Source organism: Elephas maximus, chromosome 22 (genome assembly GCF_024166365.1).
Source record: "Elephas maximus indicus isolate mEleMax1 chromosome 22, mEleMax1 primary haplotype, whole genome shotgun sequence".
Classification (NCBI taxonomy): domain Eukaryota; kingdom Metazoa; phylum Chordata; class Mammalia; order Proboscidea; family Elephantidae; genus Elephas; species Elephas maximus.
In genome coordinates this window covers 11,506,640-11,520,278 of record NC_064840.1, presented here as the reverse complement: position 1 = coordinate 11,520,278, position 13,639 = coordinate 11,506,640, and the positions used below count along the sequence as shown (strand labels likewise).

Sequence of the window (13,639 nt, the reverse complement as noted above, 5' to 3'; positions counted from 1 at the left end):
TCTGGCCCCTGTCTGATTCCACGCAGGGTGGGGGGCTCTGGAGCTGGAGTAGCACTGTAGAAGTTTCCCACCTTACCGCAAGGAGGCCGGCTTTTTGTGTCCCTGTAGCAGTCTGTCCCCGGTAGTGCCAACAGTTAACATGCTGGGCTACTAACTGAAAGGTTGGAGGTTCGAGTCCACCCCCAGGCACCTCAGAAGAACTGGTGATCTTCCAGAAAACCAGCCATTGAAAACCCTGTGGAGTAGAGTTCTACTCCGACACACATAGGGTCGCCGTGAGTCAGAGTTGACTCGACAGCAGCTGGTTTATTCCCTTATAAAAAACATAAGCATTCATGCGCTCTCCCGTATGCGCACGGGGGGAACACACATGCACAAAGGCACACAGATAAACAGGCGCACACAACCACGCACACACAACTTGGAACTCCAAGTCAGCCTGAGCCATCACTGCCCCAATATGGAGGCCAGCCCCTTCTCTGCAGGTGATCGGGTGGGTGCCCTGCCATGTGCTGGACATCTGCCCAGGCTGTGGAGGGGGAGCAGCAGCGGCCTGGCTCTGAGCCCCTGTCCCATGCCCTTGCCCTGCCTGGGGCCAGCTCTGGAGCAAGAACTGCCAGCCAAGGGCTGGATCCCACACCTCATGGTCACCTTGGTTCTATGGCTGGGATAAAGCGTGGAGTGAGGCCAGGCCCCTGAAATCTCAGGTGCTAGAATCGCCAGAGACCCAGAGAGGGGCCCCAGATGGGGTGGGGAAGCTGGGCTTATCTCCAGCAGGTACACACACCTGGCAGACAGGTTTGCAGGCACAGCCTTAGACAAACACAGAGTGGCCCCTGCTCCCTGGACCTCCTCCTACGCACCCCATTTCCCCAGCTGAGAGTTTCCAGGAGACTCAGCTGCCCCCATGCCCATCCCTGCCACATCAAGTCTTAACAACTATGGCCCATCTCTTTGCTCTCTCCCCATGCCTCCCTCCCTGGTCTCCTCTTGCCTTGGGTGCCAACCAGGAAAGACTACATTAACCTAATTGACATATGTTATCTGGACAGGGTCAACAGTCTCTTATCTCCTACTCTCTGAGACCAGGAGAGGGACAAACAGCAGCTGAGAAGTCTCCCAGGAGGTCGGACAACAGGGTGAGGATGTGGGCAGAGGCCCAACTGGGAGGCAGAGCACCTGGAATCAAGGTGGGTTTTGCTACTCACCTGGACCGGGGACAAGAGCATCAGTGGCTGAAGTAATTCTGGGAGGCTTTCTGGAGGAAGTTGCCCTCATACTGGGCTTTGAAGAGTGTGTAGGGGGCTAGAAGCCTACAGAGCACGGCATGCAGGGACAGAGTTCAAGTAAAGGAAAGGCGGTGTGAGTAGCAGAACATAGCAGTCACACACGGACACTTCAGGTTTTTATGTACCTGGGCTCCAGTCTAGCTGCGTGGCCTGGAGTAAGTGACTCAACCTCACTTTCCTCATTTGCAAAATGGAGACAGTAATAGTTTCTCCCACCTGAGTTATCGTGGGGATTAAATGAAATGGCTGGTGAAGCCCATAGTACACAGCAGGTGCTCCATAAATGCTAGCTCCTTCCCACTCCCTGTTGTTGGGGGAGGAATGTGGAGGAAATAGTAAGAACTAAGGCGGACTAGGAAAAAAGGCCTGGTAATCTACTTCTAAAAATCAGCCAATGAAAACCCTGCAGGTCACAATAGTCCAATCTGCTAATGATCACGGGGATGGAGTGGGATAGGGCCGTGTTTTATTCTGCTGTGTTTGGGTCGCCATGAGTCGGGCACCGACTCGACGGCAGCTAACAACAACATTTAGTGGAAGACTACATATGCCAGGTCCACAGTAATCATCCTGAAAATACCCATTTTACAGATACGAAGACTGGGGTGCTAAGAGGGCATTTCATTTTCTCAAGGCTCTAGGACTCTTAATCTCTCCTTGATTCTGGGACGCTGACATTGTCTGATTCCAAGGAAACCCTGCTGGGGAACCCTGGCATTTGAGGGCTGTGTCTGGGATCAATGAGAGAGTGAGCCCAGACAGCTGGAGAAGCAGAGAGCGGTCACTGTCACGTTCAAACCCTCCTCTTCAGAAAACCTGTGTGAGGCAGTGCCTGGCGGAGGCAAGAACCTGGGCAAATGATAGGAGGTGGGAAGGGGCAGGGGGGATTCCCACAGCACACAGCACAGAGGTGCACCCTGAGGCCCAGAGAGGGGAGGAAACTTGCCTGGGGTCACACAGCATGCATGGGGCAGAATAAAGAGAGGCCCAGGGTAAGCTGGGAGCTAGGTTCTGAGGTGGACTGCATGACCCCGTATGGATCCCACACTCTGAGTCTCTCCATCCCAGGCCTGTGGGCCACAGCCATTTAAGGGACCTCAGGCCCTCTAGCTGGGGTTAGGACCCTACAAGGGTAGAGAGTCAAAGAGGACCCAAAGCGAGGATCTTGCTGCTGGGAGCCAGCCTTCCCCATAGAAGACGCTTTGCTGCCCCCTTGTGGCTCCAAAAGATTCTAATTTTCCATCCCTTTCTAAAAAAAATTAAAAAATAAAATTTTTTTTTTCTAAAGTGCTGCTTCTCAGGGGTGGGAGGTCCCTGATGCTCAGCCCAGGACCTGCCTCACTTTGCCACCCACAAGTGCAACCAGACAGACCTGGGGGTCCTGCCCCCTCCCCGAATATCCCACCACCACCTAACCCCACACAAAGAAAACTGAGGTCCAAGCAACGTACAGTGATATTGAAGACGATAGAGTTTGAACCCTGGCTGGGTGGTATTCTAGCAGTGTGACTTTGGGCAAGTTATGTAACATACCTGTGCCTGTTTCCCCACTGATAAGACAAACGATAATAATGGTTCCTACTTCAAGTGCCTTTGTGAATATTCAAGAAGGCAACAAGCTGAAAGCCCTAAGAGGAGCTTCTGACACATAACAAGCACTTGAAGACTGGAGATTATTGCCCTCATCCGCCCAGGTCTGAAAAGTGACAGACCTGGTCAACCTGTGCAGGTAGCCCAGGTAACGGAAGCCCTTGTAGGTATTCAGCGTGGCTAGATCCCTTTGGCTAACCTGGGTTTTCAAACCTTTGTGGCCAAGCTATGTCACTTGGAGTCACTTCATCACAGAGTTTGCCTCAGGTTTGTATGCACCTTCTACAACCTCATGGAGGTGGAGAGACCAGACCCATGGGAGTTACACACTCAACTCAGAAAGGGTTTATTGGCCAGGGCTGCAGTGAAGCCAAAGGGAGTGTTCAGGAGGGCTTCCTGCACGAGGCTGCTGGCACAGAAGCACAGAAGCTTCCACTGCTGTCTGCTGGCACAAATGTTGCTCTCAGCCAGCCGCAGAGATGTCCATGAGCCTCTTCCAGGGTCTCTGGGTCTCGGCTGACCCTCCCAGGCCAGGTCTCTTAGCTCTGGCCCAGCTGGGCTTTCAGGGCCTGGAGCTCTTGGCTATCAATGCTGTTGCCTCCGCACACGATAACCACAACTGAGGCCAGGGAGGGGCTGAGGCGGCCCTCAGCCTGGAGCCGTCCCAGGAGACCCGAGTAGATGGCAGACAAGGCTGCCCCGCAGGCAGGCTCCACCAACATACGCTCGTCATCTGCCCAAGAAGGGGTGGGGAGAGGAGAGGACAGAAAGAGAGAATCAGTTAATGTTCAGCAGGCCCTGGACACCATAGACCCATGAAGTCATCCATCCATCCATCCACCCATCTATCTATCCATCTATACATCCGTACATCTATTCATCATCCATCCATCCACCTACCCATCTATCCAGCCATTATTCATCCATTCATCCATCATCCATCTATCTAACCATTCATCCATTCATCTCACTATCCATCAGTAGTCTCTCTGCCCATCCATCAATCTTACCATCTATGTAACCATCCATCCCCCTATCCATCATTAGACTGTCGGTCCATCCATCAGTGTGTCCATCAATCAATGTTGTCCATCCATCCATCCATCCATCCATCCATCCATCCATCCATCCATCCATCCATCCATCCATAATACGTCCTTCCATCCATCCATCCATCCATCCTCCTGTCTGTTATCTGACTGTTTGTCCATTCATCAATATGTCCATTAATCAATGTGTCCATCCATCCATCCATCCACCCATTTCTCTACCGTTCACCAATCCATTACCCCATCAATTTATCTACCCATCCATCCACATCCGTCTATCCACCATCCACCTTTACACTCACTCAAACATTCATTCATTCATGCAACAAATACTTGTTGAGCCCCACTCCCTGCCAGGCCCTATACTAGGAGGGCCCTGGGGACAGAGCAGTGAGCAAGACACACCACCACCCCTCTTCACGGAGCTCAGTCTAGTGATATATAGATGGATAAAAACCAGGCAGTTGTGAACAGATGGGTTGGCACATAAGAGGCCTCAAACCCAGGCAGGGGAGGCTTCCTGAAAGAAGAAGAATAGTCCTTAGTCTTGGGAAACTGATAGGGAGCATGGCCAGGGATAGGCATGCCCAAGGAAGGAACAGCATGTATGACAGACTGGAGGCTGGAGACAGCAGGATACACTCCTTCCTCACCCCACCCACCCTTCTATCGACTCGGCGTGCACTTATTTTGTAACTACTGCATACGCAACCCTGCACTAGGTTTTGAGGATACAGAGGACTCAGAACACACTCACTCTAGAGGGTCCAGAGACTCTGTGGGTCTCCAGCCCCTGGGCGGAGAACATGCTCACTCACCAAGGAACCGCTGCACAGCACTCACGGCTTCCACATCCTCCACCACCTCAGAGAGGATCGTGCACTCCTGCGTGCACGCCAGGGCCCGCGCGGCCACCGTCTTGGCACCCAGGCTCTTGGCCACGCTGCAGGGTGGGGGAAGGCGGACAGGGAGTGCAGGGACGGGTAAGGGAAAAGCTGGAGAAGCAGGCTCCTCCCTGCACCGCCCTGGTCCCCCAGCCCCAGGCTGCCCTCCCTAGTCTTGCGATGGGCTAGAGCTCAGCATCGCGAGCGCTAGAGTGTAGTGTGGGTTGGAAAAGAGTGGAAATGGTTCCAGAAAGACAAGCAGAAGACTCGTGGGTGGAGGTTTCATTCTGCTTGAAGCAAGGACTGAGCTTAGTTTTTCTAATTGGCTACCTGGAACCTCGCACATAAAAAAAAAAAAAAAAAATTCAGTGCTTAATAAAAATGACTTAAAAGGCTGTCTTGATTTCAGACGCCTTGCTGTATACACAGTTATATCCTAAGTGCCAGCACCTGATGACGTTCCATAAAGGCGGAAGTGATAGGATCCATGGAGGGGTTGGTGGTGATGACAAGGTAGTGTGTGAGATGAGGCTGGGCTTGGAGGTTGGACCATGCTCTGTTAGTTTGTTCTTCAGATATCGTCCACAGTTGAATTAAAATCAGTTACAAAACGCAGTGGAGCAGATGGAAAAATTGGGGAACTGATAAGGGTGATGGCTGAATAACATGATAAACAAAAATTAGTGTCTCTAAACTGTACCTGTGAAGAACATTGAAACGGCAAATGTTTTGTTACACGGTGTTTACCACAATGAAAATAAATAAATAAAAACTACCCCCCCCCCGCCCCGCCAAAAATGTAACGGGGGGGAAGCTTTCTGATGATGTGGCAGAAAAAAAAAAAACAACAGAGAAATGGAACTACGTTCGTGATATAGAATATGAACTAGAAAAATGCTAGTAGCCGATTGCCGTCGAGTGGGTTCTAACTCATGGCGACCAGGTGTGTGTCAGAATAGAACTGTGCTCCAGGCTTCTCAGTGGCTGTGGCGTCTCAGAAGTAGATTGCCAGGCCTCGCTTTAGAGGCACCTCTAGGTGGACTTAAACCACCAGACTTTCTGTTGGCAGCTGAACACATTAACCATTTCTACCACCCAGGGACTTCACTGGAAACATAGAGGTTATAAAATAATCACCAAAAAGCCAAACCCACTGCCGTCAAGGTGTTTCGACTCATAGCGGCCCTGTAGGACAGAGGAGAACTGCCCCATAAGGTTTCCAAGGCTGTAATCTTTATGGAAGCAGATTGCCACATCTTTCTGCCAAAGAGAGGCTGGTGGATTCGCACCACTGACCTTTCAGTTAGCAGCCGAGCATTTAACCACTGTGCCACCAGGGCTCCTCATATATGCACAAGGGAGGTAGAAAAAAGAAAAAAAAAAAAAAAAAAAACAAAGACTGGAGAAAATACAGCCAGTCTGAGCCATATTTGTGTCTGGAGGGTGGAACTGAGTGTCATGTTTCGTTTTGTGTTGTTTGTTCCTGTCTAGATTTTCTCACGTATCTGTAACACACTTAAATTGCTTTTGTAATGATACAAACTCATAAAACTGCTTTTAACTGATGAAACTTAAATGAGTCATATGCCTTTGTCTAATTTTTCAGCACTGCCTTCTAACTTACACTCACCCTGCTGTGGATGGAGTTCCAGGCAAGAAGACCCTCTTGGGCACCCCCCACTGGCCAGGACTGGGAGACTCTGAGGCAGTGACACACCCCGCCCCCAGTCCCTCACAATTCACAATTGCCAGTGCCCACCTGGTGATGCCCGGCAGAGTGACCAGCCTGCCCGCCTCGATGGCCGCATTGAAGCAGTGCGCCCCGCGGGTTTCCATGGCGATGACAGGTACTTGCTGCCAGCCCACCTCCACCAGGCCGCCCACTACCCCAGCCAGCAGCCCTCCGCCCCCTACCGCCAGCACCAGCGCTCCTGGTGGGGCTCCCAGTGCTGCCTTCAGCTCCCGAACCAGGCTGGCGTGGCCTTCCCTGGAGAGGGGGGTGGGAGGAGGGGCAGGGTCAGGGAACTCCGCCAGCCCCCCACAAGTTCCTCACCCCCACATGTATACAAACCCTCTTCTTCACCATCCCCCTCCGCATCCACAGCAAAGGGAGAGGAGACCCTACCACACTTAGATCAATCATCTTTCATGCTCTCACTTGGTTCATTTATTCCTTCCTTCATTCTTTCCCCCTCCATCAACTTCCCAGGTGCTTTCTCAGACATTATTCCGTTAAATCCCCCCATGACTTTAGAAAGAAGCAACGCTAGTGTGTGTGGTTAAGAGGGGACCATCATATCACTTGGAGCCAGCCTGACTCAAGTTCCGGCTTTCAGACCCAGTGTCTCTGCCACTCACTCACTGTGTGACCTTGGGAAAGTTGCTTGACCCCCCGCCTCAGTTTCCTCACCGGTAAAATGGGAGCAACAATACCCACCACTAGGGCTCTGGGGAGGATTGCAGAGAAGAGTGAAGAGAGAGCCCTTAGCCTGGTATCTGTCCCCAGAGGACACACTCAGTAAAGAGGACATATTAAACTATCATTTTTACTTTACACATACGGAAACTGAGGCATGGGTGGTAAGCTGCCTTGCACAAAGTCACACAACTCACAAGTGGCAAAAGCAGGGCCTGAACTCTGACTTCAAAGCTCCTTCTCCCCTCTGGGCCTCATTTTCCCCTTCTGTCCAATGGGAGGACCATATCTCAATGAGGACCTCCCAGCTCTGAGGAGGGGCACCAAGCTTACCATATCAGGGGGTGGTCAAATGGGTGCACGTTCACCCAGCCGTCCCTCTTGGCCAACTCTTGAGCCCTCATATTGGCCTCGTCCCAGACCTAAAGAGAAACCAACCAGGGGCTCCTAAGAACCCAGGTGTCAGGACCACGATGGAGGCTGGAGCAGAAGCCTGGGGTCTCCTAGCTGGCCCTGGATTCAGCTGTCTGGGGACACCCCTGGGGTGACACCAGAGCTGGCATGGACCCAGGAGCCTCCTGGGACAAGGGCAATGACTTGCAGGTGGACAAATGGAATGCGGAGGAAGTGACAGTGTGATATTTTGAGTCAAGGCCTTAAGAGGCATTGTGTGTTTCCTCTACGCCCTCTTGCCATTCCCCTTGAGAAGGACATGGTCCAGGTGGCCACTGGTCAGGGAAGATGAAGGGCACATATGAAAACCTTAATCTTGCCTACAGCCTGGGGCAGAATCACCCTAGCTGACCCACAGACCCTCGAGCAAGAGAAATGAAGGTTTCTCACAAGCCACTGATATTTGGGGGCTGTTTGTTATGAACCATTCTCTAGCAGCAGAAGCTGATGCATACAATCTACCTAATCCGCTCTTCCTCAGCACCCTGTGCTTTCCCATCACAGCACTCATGCTCTGTTGTAATCATCTAGTTGCCTGTGTGTCTTCCCACAAGACTTTGAGCTTCATGCAAATAAAGAGAATGTCTTATTAAATTTTTTTTTTTTTATCCTCAGCACTGGCTAATACAGTGCAGGCACATAGTAGGTACTCAGTGAATATCTGGATGGGTGGGTGGATGAATGGATGGGCGGAAAGAAGGGTGGAAAGGGAAGGAGGGTGGGAAGAAAAGAGAGTGATAGATGGATAGAAGGAAGGATGGACAGATGGGTGGACAGACAGGTGGGTAGGCGGATGGATGGATGAATGGAATGGATGGATGAATGGACGGATGGACGGATGGATGGATGGGCGGATGGGTGGATGGGTGGGAGGGTAGATGGGTGGATGAAAGGGAGGAGGGAAGTATGGAAGAATGGTTAGATAGAAGAATAAATAGATGGTGGAAGAAAAAAAGGAGGAAGGGAGGGGAGGAAGGAAGGAAGAGAATTGTATACACTAGTATTTGGAGACTAGATTTTGGGTACCATGGCTGGTTTTTAGTTTTAGTTTTGAGGAGTTTTTAAAATCTGCTTTCCAGGGATGATTTTTCCTTCTTCCCAGGAGGCGAGAAGGATTCCATGCCTGTTTCTTTGGTAACAAAGAGAACCAGTGATACCCTTATCAGTGGGCGTCTTTCATGTCGGGATGGTCTGTAGTTGTTAGGTGCTGTTGTGTGGGTTCCGACTCACAGCGACCCTATGCACAACAGAAGGAAACACAGCCCGGTCCTGTGCCATCCTGATAACTGTTGCCATGCTTGAGTCCATTGTTGTGGCCGCTGATGCTGCCATCATCTTTCTTTATGCTTTTTGTCTTATCAAAGGGTAAAATTCTACAAGTGGATAATACCAAATGCTGATGAGGATGGAGGGAGACAGACAGGCTCCTGTTTGTCAGCAGCTTCCTGTTTCTCCTGGGTGCATGCATGGGAGGGCCCCTCGGGGTGAGGAGAGGCCAGGCGGGGGTCCCAGCCATCACTCTACATTACACATCACTCCCTGCCTCAGCTCTGCCATCCTAAGAGAAGACTGGGTCCCAGCCATAGCTCATCCAAGGGAAAAGGAGACAGAAGCTCTTAGGAGTGGGGTGGGGGTGAGGCGGGACCAACCCACTCCAGCCAGTTTCCCCCTTCCTGGGGTCCTTACCTTTCCAGCCAGCTGCACCTGGGCCCCTTCCCCCTGCAGCCTCCTCACCACCTGCAGGGAGGTGCTCTCAGGGAGCACGATGGTGGCAGGAATGCCCAGCTTCCGAGCGGCATAGGCGGCAGCAACACCCGCATTGCCCCCTAGGGAGGCAGTGGAAGTAGTGGAGAGGGCAGTGCTGTGTCAGTCTGCTGACTTCCCTCCCCCTCCCCCCATTTTCCTTTGGGAGTCACTCCTCCCCCCACTCTCATATGTCCTGTCATTGGCTCCTACTCCTGGCTCCAGAGGTGGACACCTGATCCAGACTGAGTCAACAGAGAACTCAATTTCCTGTCCTATGATAGATTCCAGGGTGAGTACAGGACACAAGCTGGGCCAAAAAGACCAATTCCAGGATTAAGGGAAACCTTCAAGAACGGGTGCTTTCTTTTCACTAGGGTTGGTAGGAGGGTAGGATGCCAGCCTGGAACTCCTGGCAGCCATCTTGCTGCCGTGAGGTCAGTATGAGAATGAAGCTAACATAGGGGAAAAGAAAGCCAAGAGGAGGGATATAGAGGAGAGTTCCTAGATCCAGCCATGCCTGAAAGCCACTTATCCCAGAACTTTTCAGTTCTTAAAGCCTGTTAATTCCTCTTTAGCTTAAGCCTGTATGAATTGGGTTTCTGTCACTTGTTACCATGAGTCCTGAATGATGGAAAGGAAGAGGATATATGAGGGGCCCTTCTGAAGGCATGAGCTTGATGAAGATGGACCTTAAGAGTAGACCAAGCCCTGAATATCAACTGCTGCTCCACCCAGCTCAGCCTCCCCTACCCACAGTCTTGAGGACCCCCGTGAAGCAGAAAGAGATGGGTCACCTGAGGAGCACACCAGGTGTCTGCATCCCTTCTTGGCCACCTGGGAAGAGAAGGGATGGGGTTGGGGCTAACCTGAGCAGGTGTCAGAGTGGCTGTGTGGAATGGACTTAGACCCTCTTCATTCCACCTACCCCCAACATTCCTCACCCCATACTGCCCAAAGCCCTCCCTTCCCATCTGCACAAGCTCCGTTCTCCTCTCCTGCCCTCACCACCATCTAGTCCACACCCTTCACCTCTCCCCTCCCACCTGTACAACCTTACCCCTTCCCTCCTGCCCCCACACCCTCACCTCCTGGCAGAAATGCCCGATGCCCCGGATCTTGAAGGAGCCGGCCGGCTGCACGTTCTCACACTTGAGGAGGATGGTTGTGCCCGCCACCTGGGACAGTGCCCAGCTCTCCAGCAGAGGTGTGACTGTGTGGAACTGCTCACCCATCAAGGAGCTCTCCATATGACAGCAGACACTGAGAACACCTGCAGGAAGACACAGACATCAAAGCCCAGGCGGCTCCACCCAAGAGTCCCCTTACCCAGAACAGGGAAGGGGGAGGTAGAGAATCCCCCAAATTAGGCTCCCTTAGCTCTGTCTGCTTCCAAGCTGTGAGACTCCAGCAATTATCCACACCTCTCTGAGCCTCAGTTTCCCCATCAGGACAGGGACCCTTTCATTCTGTTACTGCAGCTGCCCATGTGCTGGGGATGTAGAATGTGGCTGATGCATGGTGATGCATGAATGAATGAGGGAGTGGGGGATTCCTTCATTCATTCAAAAACATTTATGGAGCACCTACTACTGCTACATGGTTCCCAATCTGCAGTCCCAGTAATGGACAAGTTTGCCTGAGCTCACATTCTAGTTGGGGAAACAGACCATAAAATTTCTAATAAGAATGATGGGCATGGGGGTGTTATCTTATGGAGAATGGTCAGGAAAGGTCTCTTTCAGTAATAAAACTTTTAAAAACATTTATTGTGGACAAAGAAGCACAAAAAACCCTACTTTTCTCACCAGAGCAGAAAAGCCTTGGACCAGCCCACCAGTTCCACTGATGACCACCAGGGGGAGTGCTGCAGCCTCCCCAAGCACATACCCATAGGCCAAAGCCCTCAGTTAAGGCTGGGGGTCCCTGCATCAGAGCTGTTCAGACCTCTCGCCCCTAGATCTGACCCCATTCCCTTGTCAGGGTGGCCTCAGGACTCCCCAGGTAGGGCAAAGCCACCTCCTCCCACTTTCATCAATCGCACCCCCTGGTCTGGGCACTGGGGCGGGGGGCATGGGTCTTCACTAGTCCCCAAAGCCAGCATACCCCGGCCCAGGCCTCCCCTCGGCCCTGGAGCCCAAGTACATGGGCTTTGGGGACAAGCAGAGACCAAAGTTAGTAACCAGCTCTGACTGTATGACCCAGACAAACACCTTAACCTCTCTGTGTCTCAGTTTCCCTTTCTGTGAAGTGGGGGCAATAACAGTCCCTAGTGGAAACCCTGGGGGGGTAGTAGTTAGGTACTACAGCTGTTAACCAAAAGGTCAGCAGTTCAAATCCACCAGGTGCTCCTTGGAAACCCTGTGGGGCAGTTCTACTCTGTCCTATAGGGTCGCTCTGAGTCAGAATTGACTCGATGGCACTGGGTTTCGTTTTAGTTTGTAGTCCTCAGCCTGAGTAATTTGGAGATGTTCTAACAACCGGGCTGAGTACTTTAGAGACGTTGTCTCAGTGGGGCCTCACTCTAGCATCTATACAGGACACCTATGCAGTTCAGGCCCTGTCCTCTGTACCTGGGTACCATGGTAAACAAGACCAAGTTTGCTCTTGGAGCTGACTTACAGTCTGATGGGGGAGATCAGCATTTAACAAATAATCATGTAGATAAACGAAATAATTAGGCATGGTGAAAACTGTACCTAGGGAAACAAGTACATAGGGATCTGTGAAGGAGAAGAACCAGGGGACCTACTTAGGGGAGAGAAGTAAGGTGGCCTGAGAATGAACTACCCATACAACAAACTGGATGAAGTGCTTGTGCGTTACAGGGTCACTGGGAGAGTTAAATGAGGCCATAAAAGCACTGTGCCTCACGTACAGAATGTGCTTAGTAAATGGTGGCCTTTATCATCATTTCAAAGTCACAATGATTACAGCAATAGCTAATAGCAGTGTGTGATTTACTATGAGCCGGACACTGTGCCAAGCACCTTCTGTATTATTTCATTTAATCCCTACAACAACCCTATGAGATAGGTTACATTACTACGTCCATTATATAGTCAGTGAAACTGAGACCCAGAGGTTAAGTAACTTGTCCAAGGCCACAGAGCTAGAAACGGCACAGCCAGGATTCAAGTGCAGGCATTCTGGCTTTGGTGTCTGTGCTTCTAATCACTATGCATATCTCCCTTTATTATTATTATATTTAATAATTAATCGCCAGTTGTCCTTAGGAGCCAAACTCTCCTAGCTCGACCTCCAGGTTTCCCCAGCCCTCTTAGTAATACTGACCACCCACAAAAGGACAGCAGGCATCAGTTAAATGGGTAACCACAAGTTGCCAACAGCCTTGTCAAGCCCAGACTCCATCAGGGTCCCAGGCCAAAGTCAGGGAATGGGTCCCTCCCAGCCTGAGGTCTGGGGCCCAGCAGCTCTCACTGTGTGAGACAGGCCCTGGGGCTGAGCTGGAAGCACTGGGCCCACGCTGCCGCGGAGTAAAGGGCTGGGAAACATGGGCTCTGTGTGACCTCTCAGTGCCTCATTTGCAAATTGGGGGAAAGGCCTCTACCCTTTTCAGAGTCCCTGGGTGGCAGAAACAGTTAAGTGCTCAACCTGAAGCCAAAAGGCTGGCAGTCCCGTAAGGCTGGCAGTTCAAACCCACCCAGAGTTGCCTCAGAAGACAGGCCTGGCAATCTGCTTCTGAAAGTTCCCAGCTCTGAAAACCCTGTGGAGCAGTTTCATTCTTACACCCTGTACACGTGAGGACTCCATGAGCCGTATTTGACTTGAGGGAAACTAACAACAACACCCCTTTCCACCAGTCTTGCTCCCCGCCCCCCACTCCCTTTCAGTCCCTGGGGCCTTTTCCCGTAGGTCACCATTACTGGCACCAGGGCTGGGAAACCCCGGGCTGGCCCTTGGCTGGCAGATTGCCCGGCCCCCACCCCTCTGGCCAGCAGAGGGTCCCCAGTGCCTACCTTCTTCTTCAGGGCAGGCAGGGTGCAGGGTACCCTGAGCTGTCCCAAGGCTCCTGGTGGGGAGTAGGCCGCTGTCACTCCCTCTCAGTTCCCCCCACTCAGCCTGGAGTCACAGACACCACTGCACACCCTCCCCCCACACACGTGGAGAGGCCCCTCACTTCCCAGCCCGGCAGAGTCCAGCTGTGCTCAGCCCTGGCCTGCTGCCCGCCTGCTCCCAGGACACCAGCTCTGC

At 52.0% G+C, this 13,639-nt stretch overlaps 1 protein-coding gene across 2 annotated transcripts; it reads right to left on the bottom strand.

Moving 5' to 3' along the window:
- Nucleotides 1-3,212: 3,212 nt before the first annotated feature.
- On the bottom strand, nucleotides 3,213-13,639 carry SDSL (serine dehydratase like). Of its 2 annotated transcripts, XM_049865915.1 has the most exons (8): nucleotides 13,405-13,639; nucleotides 10,513-10,697; nucleotides 10,222-10,261; nucleotides 9,368-9,507; nucleotides 7,562-7,650; nucleotides 6,572-6,799; nucleotides 4,747-4,871; nucleotides 3,213-3,612 (listed from the first exon to the last, which is right to left on the bottom strand). In XM_049865915.1, exons 2-8 carry the CDS (start codon nucleotides 10,672-10,674, stop codon nucleotides 3,419-3,421), a joined length of 978 nt encoding a protein of 325 aa, XP_049721872.1. In that variant the 5' UTR covers nucleotides 10,675-10,697; nucleotides 13,405-13,639; the 3' UTR covers nucleotides 3,213-3,418. The 2 variants fall into 2 exon arrangements, with proteins under 2 accessions (XP_049721872.1, XP_049721873.1); XM_049865916.1 differs by lacking the exons at nucleotides 9,368-9,507; nucleotides 10,222-10,261.

Bases quoted from the DNA above. Each gene is read 5' to 3' on its own strand.
- SDSL (XM_049865915.1), bottom strand. From the start codon at position 10,674: ATGGAGAGCTCCTTGATGGGTGAGCAGTTCCACACAGTCACACCTCTG. The intron at 9,508-10,221 runs GTGACCCATCTC...CTGCCTCCCTAG, and splicing joins ACACCTGGTGTGCTCCTCAG to GGGGCAATGCGGGTGTTGCT. The intron at 7,651-9,367 runs GTAAGGACCCCA...GTTTCTCTTTAG, and splicing joins AGGTGCAGCTGGCTGGAAAG to GTCTGGGACGAGGCCAATAT.